The following is a 13,597-nucleotide window of genomic DNA, read 5'->3' as shown; positions in this document are numbered from 1 at the left end:
ATTTGCCATATGTGTCTGCTTTATATAATTATAAAAATCTTTACTATCTCTTTATAGATTTTGTGCAAATATGCTTTCACAATCTATCTTCCCTTTTCCCAATTTTCCAGATTCTCCACTCTCCATGGCACCTTTATATGCAAGAGCTATTAATTTCATGCGTTCCTTTTTTTTATTAGTTGTCCAAGGTTAGTCCTCCATATTGTTGCTCTACTTGTTTTTAACTTGAATATATTTTTGTTGACAATTGTGAAAAATCTCTTTGAACATCTTCCAGTGTTTGCCAATTATTCCACCATATAATCTCACCCAGTCTTCATTAACCAACTCCTCCCTCAACCCATTGTAATATCCTTTGTTGAGGCATAAAACACTGGCTTTAGATCATACTTTTCAAGAAGAGTTCATTCAGTTGGATAATAGTGCATTTAATTCCTTCATTCAAAATGTGAGGGAGATAGCAAGCAAAAGTCTACAGGTCAGTTAACTTAATATCTGTAAAAACTATTTATTACTTTAGTTAATAATTTAACTTATATTAAATTAAAACCCATTATTATCTCAGCATTTTCATAACCAAGGACTCAGGCAAAGTCAATGTGGGTTGATGAAAAGGAAATTATGTTTGACCAATTGGACAATTTCAAAGAAGTGTTATATATAAAAAAGGAACCTGTTTATGAATCGTACTTCAATTTCTCACAGGCATCATTATTGGAAAAGATAACTCAAAAGAAAAATAATAAGATTAATGTTTCATTTGTAGAGCTTTCGCTACCGTGATACCATATTGTGTAAGGCTCCTAATTTAAAAGAGGATTTTCAGCAAGTTCAGAAAAGGTTTTCTTGACTGATTTTAAGTTTTTGTTTGCAACACACCAAAGTGCTGAAGTCACAAAATCCTGGGGAAGACATTTCTCCTCTTGGATGCTCATTGTTTAAAAGTAAAAGCTGACCCACAAAAAAAATCAAAGAGTGATGAATCTTTGGCACTCTCTACCTTCAAGGATGATGGCAGCAGAGTCTAGAATATTTTTAAGGCAGAGATTGCCTTTCTGGATGTGCTATTCTGGCCATGATATGGTGGATTTGGACTACATCAATTTTCCATGGATCATTTCATAAAATAATTTCAGTGTAACTACATCATATTTTTATGTTGATGTTTTATAGGTGCTGGTGGATGGTCACCTCTAGATTCTGATCATTACCAGTGGCTGCAGCTGGACTTTGGAAACAGGAAACAAGTGTCTGCTATAGCAACCCAAGGCAGGTACAGCAGTTCAGACTGGGTGACACAATACAGATTACTTTACAGTGATAAAGGACGGAACTGGAAACCATACCATCAAGATGGCAACATCTGGGTAGGTGTTTACTAAAATTAATGGTTTAATCTATGGCCATCAAATGATAATAGGAGATGCCAATAATGTATGTTTCCTGGATGTTTTCTTAAATTTGATCAATTATCAAAATTTCAGGATTGCAACCAATCACTCTACACACTAATTCATAGAATTGTACAATATAGAAACAGGCCCTTCAGCCCATCACATCAATGCTGACCATTCTACTCATCCTCACTAATCTCATTTGCCTGTATTCTCAAATATCTAACAGTGCAGGAACAGGCCCTCTGGCCCACTTTTCTGAACATTATGTCCAACTCAAACTAAAACTCTGCAGCATGCACTTGATTGTATATCCGTCCATATTTGTATGCCTATCTAGAAGCCTCTTAAATGCTACCATTATATTTCCTTCCAGCACTTCTCCTGACAGACTGTTCCACTCTTGGTGTGATATATTGGCTCTCCACATCTCCCTTAAGTTTCCTCGCTCTCATCTTATGACCTCTAGTGTGTGATACATTTGCCCTGGGGAAGAGATTCTGACTCTCCACCCTATCAATGGCTCTCATGATTTTATACATCACGATCAGATTTCCATTCAGCATTCTACACTTCAAACAAAACAACCCAGTTTGTCCAATCTCTCCCTATAATTCATATACTCTAAAGAAGGCAACATCCTGGGAAACCTCTGCTGTACCTTTTAAAAAGCCTTGTCATCCTTCCTGTCATGGGGCGACAGGAATTGTACACAGTATTCCAAGTGAGGCCTAATGAAGTTTTATACAGCTGCAAAATGGCCTCTATATGTTTATACTCAGCGTCCTTCTCCATGAAATCAAGTATACCATGCACCTTCTTTACCACTCTATCTCCTTGAGGGCTTATTTTAAGGGACTGCAGACCTGGACCCCAGATCCCTCTGCACAACAATCCTTGTAGAAGGATTTCCATTTACTGTCTACATTCCCTTTATATTTGACCTCTCAAAGTGCAACACCACACACTTGTCTGGAATGAACTCTTGAGTTCCAGAACAACCACTCTCTGTTTAAAATAACTTAACTTTAGATCTCTTTTAAAGTTTCTTCCTTTCACATTGACCCTATATTCTTTGATTTTTGATATTGGGGAATGCTATGGTAAATATTGATACCTGTGCTTTAAATGTTGGATTAAAGGGAATAGAATAGAATTGGATGTTTTATTGTCATGTGCATTGAAATGTGTAACTTTATTTTGTGAGTTGTCCAGGCAAACCAACCAATCAAAAGGTACGAATGTAGAAAAGGCAATGCAAATTTGAATAGAAGAGCAGATTATAGTAAAACAGGGAAAAGATTAAATTATAACAGTGCAAGGACAACATAATTTTACTCATGAAGGGTCCATTTGGGCCAAGGGAATACCTCAAAGTAAGGTTAAGGTCGGCGTGGTAAATATGCTGCTTAAAAAGCCATTTCATTGTTCAGTGAATGCGAGTCGTTGGAAAACAAAGTTATGACTGAAGTGGGAATAGGCGATAGCTGTGAAATGCAGGTCAGAGCTGTTGAAGAGCATGAACTGCCCTCCCCCCTCCCCAAAAGAAACCAGCATGTTGGAGAAGCTTCTCATATCTGTAGGGAGAAAAAAAACTGAATTAATGTTGCAGATCTTTGCCTTAAAGCATAACTGGCTAAGTCAGCTTGAGGAATAGCACCCTATCTTCCATTTGTAGTTGGAGTCTGCTGGACTCCATATTGAACTCATCAATTTCAAGTTACTCACTTTTGCTGTTTTATCAGAACTGATGTTTGTCTTGTTCTTCCTTTCCCTACTCTGTCTGCAACTTAAAATTAGCATGTTCCCTCAATTTTCCAGAAGCAATCCGTATTTGACATGAAACTCTATTTTTCCACAGATGAAACCTGATTTGCTGAGTTTCTCCAGCAAGTTTATTTTTACTTCAGATGTTTTGTATGCATCATTGATGTTTGTCGAAGGCATGTTTTGGCTAATAATGATGATTTAGACTTTGGTCAACAAGTAGTGTTTAGCTTATGTCGAATGCGAATGCTAAAAGAGCAAATAGAAGAAATTACTTAAGAAGCAGATAAAAAGAGGGGTAATCAGGAAGAAAATGCTATGACTGTTTACTTAATACTCAGGTGAAAAATTTAATACCCAGGACAACAGTGGATTTGTGAAATGAGAGATAAATTGGGCATGGAATAACAATCAGCTCATATTGTTCTTTTGTTTATAAAAGGCTCCAAAAGTAACCCTGGAAATTATAGGTCGGTGAACCTGACATGAGTAGTAGGTAAATTATTGGAAGGCATTCTAAAAGATCGGATATACAACCATTTGGATAGCCGTGGACTGATGAGGGATAGTCAACGTGGCTTTGTGTGTGATAGGTCATGTTTAACCAATCTAATAGAATTTTTCGAGGAGGTTACAAGGAAAGTTGATGAAAGCTATGGATGTTTTCTACATAGACTTTAGTATTCATGGTGAAGTAGCGAACTGGATTCGACAATTTTGTTGTCAGACATACATTGTGAATTTGGTTTCAATTCACAAAACATTTTGGGTGCCATAGATTCTTATTAGTTTGTCCTATTTTAGGTAATTCTTTCTTTTTACCTTTGGTTCAAGATATTGGTTACCATCAATAGTCCAATTTAGGTATCCAATCCTTTTTAGATTTCTTTATTGGCCAAAATCTTGATTCTTTTGAACAATAATCCACCAAATTTATAATACCTAGACATCACTTTATTTGTTATTTACAGTTTAGGAGCTTCTTGAATTCTTTAATTTTGAGGCTCCCTCAAGATCTGGAACCTAATATGATAGGGAAGATTTATAATTTTAAATCTGATCATAAACAGAGGTTTCAGTCCTTCATGAACTACTTTTAAGATCCCTGATAAGAATTAAAAAAACTATGGGAACAAGATTTTCAACAGCCATTTTCTGAAATTACATGTAATTCTATTCTGAAACGAGTACATTCATCCTCTCTTTGTGCTGGAAACTCATTTTACAATTTAAGGTAGTGCATTGGGCCCACTATTCCAAAGTCCAATTGGCTAAATTCTATTCTAATTTTTCTTCTAAATATAATAAATGTGAAACTGTATCATATGTTCTGGTTATGTCCTTCTCTTTCCAATTTTTGGAAAGGGGTATTTTGTATCTTGTCCTTTGTTCTTAATATTAGTTTGACTTCAAACCCTTTTCTTGCTTTTTTTGGAATGTGGGCCAATGGGTCTGAAAGTGGCTGTTTCACAATCCCATGTAGTTGCTCTCACCTCCCTTATCACTAGAAGGGCCATATTACTGAGATGGAAAGATGCTGATATGAATGGCATGTCTGACTTTGTAAAAAAAAATAGATGCTCCATTCTGAAATGAATCTAATTTTGTTTCTTTATGGGGTTCATAATTATTTTAAAAATTTGTAAGGTGAGTTAACATTTTTTTTTGATCTCAGTGATTACCTTCCTTTTTAATATCAGATAGCGGACTGCTCATGTTTAGCCAGTAGTCTCTGAAGGGAAGAGGTTAACAATTAATATAATAGATTTTTTTTAGGTTTTTTTCTTTACTTTTTTTTCAATATAATGTAGGTTTCAACACCATTTTTATGTGATGTGTTAATACTTTATTATGTACCGATGTAACATTTACAGACTAGAAGGGCCAAAGGGGCCTGTTTCAGTGCTGTTATGTTCTATAGTCCTCAATGAATTATTAATTTAAGATAACATTAATAAATCAAATAACCACATTTTTCATTTTAAAGTAAATAGTTTTATATATTAATGATCAGTGTTATATACATTCTATGTTTAGTGACATTTATTTATTTCATAAATAAAATTATATTTTAATTATAGTATTTTGTCAAATTAATTACTTTTTCATTGTTACTCAGGATCAGACTATCAATATAAAAGCAAAGAAAAAACTTGGCACCCTACCTCTTCCCCTCCTTCATCAGAATACACTTATGTTAGAATTACAGATATTGTTAGCAATGCAGCCTACTTCTGAAAGAGGATTATGCTGATGTATTTTCATCTTACCTCAATGATTCTGTTGACTTTTTCTTCTCTTTAAGTAAAATTTACCTTCACGCTCTTTTTATGTTTGGATTAAAAATTCTCAATTCTTTATCAGATCCAGGATTGGCAACACTATTTTTAAATTTTCACCTTAAGGGCATTAATGGTGTTTCCATTTTTCACAGAAATTCTGCCTGATTTACCTGACACATTTTAAATCCATCTCAGGGACTGCAGAATTTTCAATGCAAATGAGGTCAGGCATGTCAATTGCCTTTTTACCTGCACTATTTGTTAAAGAACTCCTTGGCTGAAAGAACTCCCTACTCAGAAAAGTGCTTCATTTCCATATTAAAATCTTCAGAGTGGTCATAACTTGACTTTGCTTTTTAAAATTAAGATTTTCTTTTAGTCACAAAGGCACTATCAAAATGATTTTGAATATTCAATGAGCTGAATATATTTTAAAAATAGTTTACAATCATTAATTGGTAAATGTTATATCAAATTATTTTCAGTGATTTAACATCAGATTGTCCACAGTTAGATGATGTATTAAATGGTCATCTTGGATGCTATGTCATTATGAAAAACATTTTTACAGTAATATATTTTTTAAATAATAAGGCTGTCAGGTTATCACTCAAAGGATCATTGTCTTTTTTTAATAATAGGTTAGAAGAATTTTTGCTGCCAATTTATGCTGGTATGTGGAAAATCTTTCATTTTTACAGTGGAACTCCCGATTTAATATGATCCGATTTAACATCATCGAGTGAAGATGAACACGGAGCCTTGTAGCTTTTCTGCCCTCACAGAACTTTTTGTAGTTGTTGACACATTGTGATGTGCAACTGTGAATCGTTGAACTCCAGGCAGTGCAATTATTTGCGAGGTCCTCCTAGTCAGTATTGTTGACATGGAATGTTTGGAGATCACACTTGATTATGTCTTTGTAGCAAAGACATGGGCAGCCAAAAGGGCAGGGAGCATCTGGTAGTCCACTGTAGAGGACATCTTTTGGCACTCAGCTGTCCTCCATGCAGACAATGTGGCCAGCCCACCGCAGGCAGTGAGGGCAGATGGTTGAGTAGAGGTCCGTACTTCCAGTCTTCTCCAGGACTTGGACGTTTGTGACTCTGTCACGCTATGAGTAGCATGGTTTTTACAGGATGGATCTGAGGCAGCGGAAATGGAATGCATTAAGGCAGTGTTCTTGCTTTCTGTATGTGACCCAGGATTCACAGCCATAGAGAAGAGTACTCAGTACACAGGCCTCGTAGACTCGGATCTTCAACTTGGTGGAGAGGTGGCAGTTATCCCACATACGGGCACGGAGGCATCCGAAGGTAGTGGATGCTTTTCCCAGGCGTGTGTCCCGTTCAGTGTTGACTGAGTTTGTTGTTGTCATGGTGGAGCCCAAGTAGCTGAATTTCTCCACGTTTTTTTCCCAACCAGGTACCTATCAAAATTCTTCTTAAATTTAACACAAACCTGAATATAACGCGATCAGTCAGTGGACCCTTTTTTGCCTCTTTCCAGAATTGAAATTGTTTTCAGATCAAAATGGAACGCACTGTTAGAAGATGGAAATCTTTTTCAGTGAAAGATAAGCTTCACGCACTTGATGTGATCAAGAAGGAAAATCTAGCCCAGGTTGCACGTGACCTCAGTATACTTGAATCTACACTTTGTGGCTGGAAATCTCAGGAAGATAAGTTATATGCATCGCTTTGGAAAGTTGAGGAAAAAGCAGGACTAAAGGCCAAATGCTTGAAGACAGCCAAAGATGTCAGCCTTCATGACTCCCTGTATGAGTGGTTCATTCAAGCACGTTCAGAAGGCCTTACAATTTCTGGGCCTATTCTCAAAGCTCAAGCTGAGAAGTTTGACCAGATGATCAATGGAGAAACCTCACAGTTAAAACCTAGCAATGGATAGCTAGACTGGTTTAAATGCTGTCATGGGATTTCTCAAATGTTAGTGTCTGGAGAAATTTGCTCAGCCGACAGTGCCACCTCCAGTGATCACCCGGCAGAACTAAAAACTCTCTTAGAAGAAGGTGGCTACATCAAAGAACAAGTGTACAACCGTGACAAAATAGGCCTCTGCTACAAGATGATCCCAGACTGCACACTATCTAGCAAAGATGACGCCCATCAACGTGAGGGGTTCAAACAATGCAAAGGTGACGTGACATTGTTGTTTTGTGTTAACATGACTGGAACATGTAATTTAAAACCACTCATGACTCACAAATTTCACACACTCCACTGTTTTCCCCATGTCAACATGAAGACATTACTGTTCGAGTACATGCTTGGATGACCAGTATCATCTTTGAGGATTGGTTTTACATATAACTTTTGTCCCTGTTGTCCGCACTCATTTTGGTAAACAAAAGCTAGAATCCAAGCTCTTTGTTTGCTTGACTTTGGTGGACTGTCCTGCCCACCCACCAGCTGCCGATCTATTAAGCCACGATGGAAAGATCTGAGTTTCTTAACTCCCAAAGAACACTACATCTAAGATCCAGCCCCTAAATCAGGAGATCATCTATGTGTTCAAGCAGAATTACAGGGGTGAATTAATTCATAGAATTGTAGATGAATCAACAACGCTGGAAGACCATCTGAAAAGCATGAACATTAAAGAAGTTTGCCACTTAGGTGGGAAGGGCTGGGCAACAGTCACCTCCTCATGTGTGGAAAAAAAGCTGGGAGAGGGTCTGGGTCTACCCTTTTTATCATGAAAATCCACCAAGGAAAATAAAGAGGTGGATGAGGAGCAGAGACTGTTTCAAATTAGCGAAGAGGATTTTCACCTTTGGTACTCTACTCTGCCAATGACAAATGCCAGACATATGAGCATCTTACAGACTCCTAGATCATCCATAATGTTACTATTTGCACCAGTTCCCGAACTACAGGAGGATGCCAATGAGGAGCCTCCACCCCAACCCCCGAAAGAGTCCGAAGCCATTGAGTGGAGCACAGAAAAATCCTCCAGCTCGGAAGCATTTTGGATTTCGCTCGCCGCCACCAGCGACTTGCTGGGTTCAGGCAACGAACACTCAATTGCTTTTTTAAGAAATAAAATGATGATTGTAAGAAATAAAAAAGATGATTGCAAATACAGCTATTGAATGTGTTATTTATTTTTTTGAAAATGCTGTTTTCGTGACCCCGATTTAGCACGACTTTGCATTATTTGCGATTCGATTTTTTTTAACCCAACCATCACATTACAATGGGGTTACACTGTATTTATACAGATAAATTTGAATAGAAGTTTGAACAATTAAATTTGATCCTTCGCCATTGCTATTTACAGCTAATTTCAGTAGTTCAAATAAAGTCGCGGTTAGATTTCTGAAAATTGACACTAAGTTGTAGAAATGTTTCATGCTTTTTTAAAGTAAAATTTGGAGTGGCAGGTACTAATATACTTTGTCCTGACATCAAGACTTCTGCAAAAACCAGTTGTTGCCTGACATCCTTCAAATAGTGTGATGAAGTGACCATGAAGATCTTTGAGAGTTTAGTGATGGCTCACATCAACCCAGCCAGTGTTAACCCACTTCAACTGTCTATTGTCCAAACAGATCCACAACAGATGCTGACTCACTGGCTCTCCACAGCCTTGGAACATCTGGACCCCAAAGACACCTCAGTTAAACTATTGTTCATAGACATCAGCCCTACCTTGAATACTTTACCCACTAGCAAACTCATTGCTGAACTTTGGGATCAGGGCTTCTGTACCACCTCTGCAAGCTGAATAAACCATAGTCAATTCAGATGGTGAACAACATCTCCTCCAAGATTACACTCAACACCATCACTCCTCAAGTAGCCCCTTCCTGTGGTTCCTCTGCACCCTCATCTATGCTCTCATGCTGCCCTTGCTTGGTGCTCACTGATATTTCCTCTGTAAATTATTCTTTTTCCACATCTGTATGAATGCTAAAGAAAACCTGTGACAGAAGAATCACGCTCACTATACCAGGAATAATGTGACAAATGAATATAAAGTTAATTTCAACTGGCACATCAAGAAAGACAAACTGCTGGAAGAGGAAATGGTGGGGAATGGAACTCAGCAAGAAACAATATCTACTGAGTGTTTTCATGAAATGCTCCTTAGATCTGATTCTCAGAGAGAGGACATGTGCAAGATGCCCACATTGCATTAAGTAGATTTGGCTAAACTTGTCCACCTGCTGCATGTTTGCTGGTTGCTGATAAGCTGTAAAACACTAAAGTCTGCAGATACAGTGATTGAAGTGAAAGTACAATGCTGGAGAAGCTCAACAGGTCAAACAGTGTCCATGATAGAGCAAAGATAGATACATAGCCAACATTTCAGACAAGCAAAATATAAACAGGCACCCAAACTAGATGGTGGGGGTGGAGGGGCAGAGAGAGGAGCAGAAACCCACAGGCAGGAGGTAATAGATGGATAAGGGAGATAGAATGTGTTATGTGTATAAATAAGACCTACATTTCCCAGTATGCAATGTGCGCAGTTGGGCAGAAATTAGAATTGACATATGACAGGTGTTGTTGTTCGAGGTCGTTTGACGCAGGTCAAGGAAAATAAAGTTGGTTAAATGATAAACCCACGTAAAGTAATTTTTCTTGAAAGAACAAGCATAACAGAGGATACAGAGCAAAAAAAAGGAGGGTGTATGGCTCTGTGAATGGAGAGGGAAGGGGTGGACAGCTGGAGGAAAGAAGAGAGAGGAATGGGGAAGAGAGAGAAAATGAGGAGCAGGCTGGCAAACACCAGGGAAGTTGATGTGCTTCTGACATGAATTTGGATGTTTATCCAGAGCCGGAGATTTTTTGTCAATTATTATATAAGGGAGGCCATTGGCTGTTTATTTACAAAAGGAATATGCGGCCCTTCTAGAGAAACTCGGCAGGTAATGCTGCATCAGTAGGAAGTAAAGGGTAATCAATATTTCACGCCCAGATCCTTCATCAAGGTATGAAGAAAAATCAGGCAGGTGTCTAAAGAAAAAGGTGGGGGGAGGGACGAAGGAGCAGGAGAAAAGCACAGATTAACAGGTAAGAGGTCATAGCTGGACTTAAGTGGCAGGTGGAAGAAAAAAAGTTGAGTTGATGGGGGGGTTAACTCTGAATGGAAAAGGAAGTGATGGGGTGTGAAGCTGGTGGAAAGAAGACAGAAGGATTGGGAAAAAGAGAGACAGGGAATGGGCATTTGGTGAAAGCTGGAGGATTATGTTAATGCCGTGAGGTTGGACAGTGCTCAGATGGAATATGAGGTGTTTTTCTTTCGATTTATGGGTGACCTTGATTTGGATGTTCATTAGTCCATTGGCAGTGTGGGAATAGTGTGCGCAATTGAAATGGTTGGCTACCGAGAGGTCCCTTTTATTGCAGCAGGCAGAGCAAAGGTGCTTAACGAAATTATCTCCCAGTGTGCATCCAGTCTCTCTGATGTAGAGGGGGCACTAGATGCAGTAGATAATCCCTTCAGATTCATAATATAAGGTGTTGCTTCACTTGAAAGTTCTGTTTACGGCCCTGAATGATGTTGACGAAGGAAGTATGGGCACAAGTGTAGGATTTCTTGCAATTATAGGGGTAGATACCGAGAAGACGATTAGTGGTAAAGTATGAGTGAAAAAGAGAATCTCAGAAGGAATGGACCTTGAAGAATGCAGAGAAAGGAGGGAAGGGGTTACTGTAATTATTAGCAAAATGATATTATAGCACCAGCGACCCAATTTCGAATCCAGTGCTCTCGATAAAGAGTCTGCATATTCTCCCCATCTATATCGGTTTTCTCCAATGCTCCAGTTCCTCCTATATTCTAAACATGTACAGGGTTAGCAGGTTAATTATTCCCCGCATATATTTTGGTGGTGTGGGCTCATGAGCTGGAAGGGTCTGTGTTATGACCTAAACCAGCGGCAATAGAAATTCACCAAGGTATCTACAAAGCAATAATTTTATTTAATAACTATTAATTACATAACATTTCTGACTTAATTCTTAAGACTAACTTAACCCCACTATGATCAAATCTATGTGTGTGTGTGTGTGTGTGTGTGTGTGTGTGTGTGTGTGTGTGTGTGTGTGTGAGTGAGTGAGTGAGTGAGTGAGTGGGGGGGGGGGGGAGGCAAAGTCCCAAAACCATTAGGCCTCAGGCTTTTCAAAACTCAAAATTCTTGTTGAGTTGTTTTCAGAGAATTGTTTTTTCATATGAATGATTTCCCTCTCTTACATGGAGATTACAGTATCTGTGTTTCACACGATGATTTCACAAACTCAGGTATGAGTCTGACAAAGTAGCCACCACAATAGTTATGTTCCAGAAGCAAGAATGATCTTGTTTTCATTTACCCAAAATTGGGTCAGTTACAAGTGGCTATTTAAAATGCCACTGCAGAACTGCTCTCTCTCTTGACTAATCCTTTCTGATGCCACTGCAATTCTGTGTTCCTCCTGCCCTTGACTAGCAGTTCTTTCCTTACAGAATGTTACTGGATTTCTGATCTCAGATGTTTCTTGGTGCAATATAAAAATTCAGCTTTTCAAATGTCTTTAATCACCTGACTTGCTTTGATCACCACTTCTGGTTCTGTTTGAAGTCTCATCTCTTTTAAAAATATGAGTTAATATGGTTTTGAATTGTCTACTGAAGCCACAAACACTTGGCTTTGTGTACACAGATCATTAAAGCAAAAGACCTCTTTGCGTACATGAGTGCTTCTCCTTAGCAAGCACCTTTGTTCCAGCAATTGAATGCTCTGTTTTCCAAACACTGTGTCTCCAAAAATGGCTTCTCTCTGAGTGTAATTGTGTGTGTCTGTAAGTGTGTCTGTGTCCCTGTCCACCACAAAGTTTTTTCTAAGAAAAATAAACTTTATAACTAACGATTAATAATAACACAATTCCATTACAGTCTGTTTCCATGCTGTATCTCTAAATTTAATTTTTAAATTAAATGAAAAGGAGACCTGACTATTCTTTATCCTGCCAAGCAACATATTTATAAGTTTTCTAATCAGTATTCAAGTAGAGGACTCAGAAACCATATGGGAGGTGTGGTAATTTTTTAAAATATTCATTCCTTGGTAGATGATATCTTTTCCATATAACTAATAAAGAGAAGTTTCTCATTTTGTTTCGAGTGCTCAGTTGCTATTGTGTCAACTGTGCTGCTCCTGCTCCACCAACGTAGGTATCGAGTCTGGTGAATGTCAGTTACGTGCACTCTGTATTCTACTATTCTGTAGGCTTTGTCTCTGTGGACAATAGTTAAGACTCAGGATGTTGATTTCAGATGTAAGTGTTGTTATCAGCCTGAAAATGTTTTGCATGAATAGTAATTAAATGGATAAAGAATGAGTGAATCAGTGTCATTCTTCGAGCTATGTCCCAAGAAGCAATGAATGTCACCAGGAGCAGAAGGTAGAAAATTGTCAAGAGCACTTAATTTAAAAACAGAGATGAACCAATGTAGAACTTGGGTTAAAAACATTTGTTTACTGGAGGCTGAATGGTTCAGTTAAAATGATGGATGAGCAAAGTAGAAAGCTGTTTTGGAATTTAATTTTCTATTCACACCACAGGAGTATTTGCTTGACAGTAGTTTGCATTGAGTTGACTATTTCTAGTGAGACTTGATGAATTGGATTTTATTCCAACCTTTAATAGTGCAAGAGATGTTGATCTATTGCCTCTCAATCTCGTTTGCATACTGGGCTTTAATTTTAAAGAAAGGAAGAAAAAACAAAATGAAAGCTCAATTTGAGGGTGAGCTTACTGCACCACGAAGCACTAAGCAACAGGCCATATAAATGTGAATTCTGGTTCCTGATTTTAAACATGGAACTGGTATGTTTATAAATTGATTGAAGTAAGCTGAGCCAAGATTCAAAACAACTTTAAATTCATTGTTTTTTAACATATGATTGCAACCTAAGTCATGCAAATATGTAGGAATTTTACCAGAATACTGGGACTTTTGAGATGATTGCTTGAATTAAGCAGAACTCTCAGAAGGTAGAAGTTGTGCTCGAGGCAGTGTTGGAAATCCACAGCCATTTTGACATTATTACCTTGACGGATCTGAACTGGGAATACTGGACAATAACTCAGTTAAGTCAAATGCTGAGATTTATTCTCACTGCTATTTGCTTCAAACAGCAAA

At 38.0% G+C, this 13,597-nt stretch overlaps 1 protein-coding gene across 4 annotated transcripts in view; it reads left to right on the top strand.

The window, feature by feature from the left end:
* Positions 1-13,597, top strand: part of LOC138750405 (contactin-associated protein-like 2) — a 2,015,431-nt gene that overhangs the window by 697,110 nt on the left and 1,304,724 nt on the right. For all 4 annotated transcript variants that reach the window (XR_011349326.1, XM_069912458.1, XM_069912468.1 and 1 more), the window contains exon 3: positions 1,174-1,367. Coding sequence is in view for 3 of the 4 variants with exons in the window: in XM_069912458.1 (XP_069768559.1) it covers positions 1,174-1,367 (194 nt within the window). In the remaining variant the exon portion in view is untranslated. The remainder of the gene's footprint in view (positions 1-1,173; positions 1,368-13,597) is intronic.

Source organism: Narcine bancroftii, chromosome 1 (assembly GCF_036971445.1).
Source record: "Narcine bancroftii isolate sNarBan1 chromosome 1, sNarBan1.hap1, whole genome shotgun sequence".
NCBI classification, from domain to species: Eukaryota; Metazoa; Chordata; class Chondrichthyes; order Torpediniformes; family Narcinidae; genus Narcine; species Narcine bancroftii.
Note: the sequence above shows the minus strand (reverse complement) of the source record. Positions and strands in the feature narration are given on the sequence as shown.